This window comes from Meleagris gallopavo, chromosome 2 (genome assembly GCF_000146605.3).
Source record: "Meleagris gallopavo isolate NT-WF06-2002-E0010 breed Aviagen turkey brand Nicholas breeding stock chromosome 2, Turkey_5.1, whole genome shotgun sequence".
NCBI lineage: Eukaryota > Metazoa > Chordata > Aves > Galliformes > Phasianidae > Meleagris > Meleagris gallopavo.
This window is the reverse complement of record NC_015012.2, coordinates 36,535,881-36,539,025: the sequence shown is the minus strand read 5'-3', so window position 1 is coordinate 36,539,025 and position 3,145 is coordinate 36,535,881. Positions and strand designations below refer to the sequence as shown.

Genomic DNA, 3,145 nt, shown 5'->3' with positions numbered 1-3,145 from the left:
TTTTTTGTTGACAAAGCAATGTTTATCTTTGCTAATTTGCTATGAGAATTTACAGTTTACCCGTGAAGGTCCCAGTGCTGCTGATATGTAGGAGGACAGTTGTTATACACACTCATGGGAGATGGCTTCTCAGTTTTAAAGAATGCTTTCCATGTTTGTCAAGTGACTTGTGAGATTAATTATTTACAGAACGTTGGAAAGTGGCTGAAATTGGTAATGCAGGAAACAATGCTGTTTGAATACAGCCTCTAACTAAAGTGAGGTGACAGAAAATAACAGCACTCAAGTCCAAGTCTTGTCATCCAGAATAAACTCAGGGAACACTTGCTTATAGTTTAAAAAGAAAAAAAAAAAGTACCCATTTAGAAACCAGTTCCATATTTTCCTGAAGACTTTTTAATGACCCTGAGTTATAATGTATAGTTAGTGGTATTGATAAGGCATCACAGAAGTGTTTAGAGCTGGTTTTTGCTGACTGCATTTTTCATAGTTTTAGAAAAATATATTTGACTCTTTAATGAATCAGTCTTTTCTCTCTCACAGCATATCCGTGTTGGATGGGAGCTCCTACTTACTACCATTGCTCGAACTATCAATGAGGTTGAGACTCAGATCCTCACAAGAGATGCCAAGGGTATTACCCAGGAGCAAATGAATGACTTCAGAGCATCATTTAATCACTTTGACAGGGTACAGTACTCCTACCTTTTCTCATCTAGCAATATTCATTGTTCCTAAAAGCAAGTCTCCTTCCATTCCATATACAATCTTAAAAATCTGCTAGTGCAGTAACAGTGGGCTATTTTAAAAATGATTATAAAGATCAATTAACAAAGTATTTACAACCTTATGAAATCTTCGCATTATACGCATACCCTACTCTCTTTAAATGTAATGCAAATTGCAGTTCTGCTAGTATTGTTGAGTACTTGTTCAAAAAACAGACAAGATTGGATATAGTGTGTTTTGGAAAATAATGTGCCCTTTTACATTAAGGCAGTGCAGCATGGCTTCCACTTCATTAAACTTAGCAGTAATCTTGATTACAATATTTTTGTTTACTTTGAATCACAAGTTGTTGCCCTAGAAGTATATTTGTGGGGAATATAGCTAGGGTACTGATAGTTGCCTAGGAAAATCCTTTATTTTCCTGTTTGTAAGTGGGAAATAAGAGTCTATTTCATTTATCTAATAAGTAATGAATAAAAAAATAGGAATCAAAACACTTTTATGAAGAAACTTAACTCACTCTTTCTGTGATTTATACAGTATTCCATATATAGTGTTAAAAAGAGATCTATTTATAGAAACAATAGCAAAAGAATGGCTCTAATATTCTCAGTTGGAGAACCATTTTTACATGAGTTAGATCTACTAGCTCTGCACTCACAGGAGCACCACCTTCAAAACTCAGTTCACATTTCAGATGCTGAGAAAAGATTACCATAATCCAGCACTGGGCTGCTCTCTTTATTTCAGTATAGATTCCTGTAGTTATCAGACTGTGATTAACCCTTAACTTGCATTGTTATCATGAGTCAGGCTCCTTCAAATTACTTCAGGATGTAGAAAATGCCGTTTTTTTTTTCCCCACCAATATCTTATCCAACTCTATCCAAGTCCCATACTTGGACTTGATGTGTGTTGAACACTGACAGTCATCATTTAAGTATAGTTTAGAATATTCTTAACTGTTCAGGAAGAAAAGCAGAATTCTCAAGACTCTGCTTTTTTGATGAAATGCAGAAGTATAGAAAAGATAAGCCACAGAGGAATAAGGGATGGATTTTATGGAAAATCTTAATGTGATTCTAGTGCAGCATAGTTCTTTTTTGTATAAGCTAAGGAAGCTGAAGATACCATTACAGAAGCAGAAGTAGCTTTCTTGGTTAGAAAAAAATATATTAAATGGTTTCCCCAATGCACTGGAGCAGATGACTGAGAAATTGGAGTGATTAAAAGCAGAGTACCAGGTCTGGATAAATTACACATTAGTATTTAAGATACCCTATTAAGGGAAACTTGAAGATTTGACAGCTTCCTAAAGATAAGGAAGCAAGGTGACTAAATCCTAAAATAGGTTATACTAGGTAGCCATTTCTAGCATCCCTATATCTTTGTAGTTCATAGATAAATTCTCTGCCATACTGGCAGTAAGGCTAGTTCAGTCACTGAGGAGTTACTGTTGGCATCTTTTGGTACCTCAGAAGGTCCTGAAGGAAGATGCTATCTCCTACAGCAACCAGCCCTATTAGGCATCTTAATGCTTTGCAGAAATAGAAAGAATTTGAGATACCAAAGAGTACAATGGAGCAAAGTCTTATGAAAGGCAGTATTGCCTCAGAGAGGTGCTTATGTCACAGAGTGATAGTCAGGCTGGAGATGAGCCATGACAATAATATACAATGCAGAAGTGCTTCTCAGCTCCTAGATTCCTGTCTACCCACATCTGTGTCCTTCTCCTCTTTATAAGCAGAGACATGCAGAGTTTCATGCATGTGTCCTCTCCTCTTTCTTCTGTCACAAGAAGCCTGAATACGAGTCAGATTCTCAGTATATTCTACAACCTCAGCAACCTGGGCCTGAACTGCAAGTTTAGCTGCACACCTTACCTGCCCTCATGTCAGACATAATCCAAATGCCTTAAAAGTAGTCCCGGAATGTTCACATTAAGAGAAGGATGCTTTGCATATGTTCCCCTTAGTATGCTCCTCCCTACAGAGATTGGAAATTAGTCCAGGAGGACTTCTGTGCTGTCACAGTAGAGCAACTACATTCTTACAAGCATAATGTAAGTCTAAGAAAGGAAAAAAATAAGGTCTAAAACCACTCGGTCTTCAAGCTTTCTGTAAAGGACAGACAACAGGAACACTGAAAAAAAGAGAAGCTTATACTGATTAAATTGCACTGTAATTTAAAGGGCAGATATGACGTGATCTGCACAGGCTAGAGGGAGACACTGAGCGAAGATGTCTGAGAGGAGCAGGTTTGTTTTTTATTTTTGTATCCTCCTTGTTCCATTGCACACTTGAAAATTTATTGTCAGTGAAGAAAACCTGGGATGCTTCAGGGATACTTCTGAGTACACAAAATAATGAAGTCTATACTTGGAAATTGGATAGAGAGGGAAGGATTGATTTTTTTT

The 3,145-nt window shown here is 36.9% G+C and overlaps 1 protein-coding gene across 1 annotated transcript in view; it reads left to right on the top strand.

Annotated features, from left to right (window-relative positions):
• The window catches only part of ACTN2 (actinin alpha 2), a 65,073-nt gene that overhangs the window by 54,633 nt on the left and 7,295 nt on the right, over nt 1-3,145 (top strand). Inside the window, exon 18 of the mRNA XM_003204009.2 lies at nt 544-690. Within this exon, the coding sequence (XP_003204057.2) occupies nt 544-690 (147 nt within the window). The remainder of the gene's footprint in view (nt 1-543; nt 691-3,145) is intronic.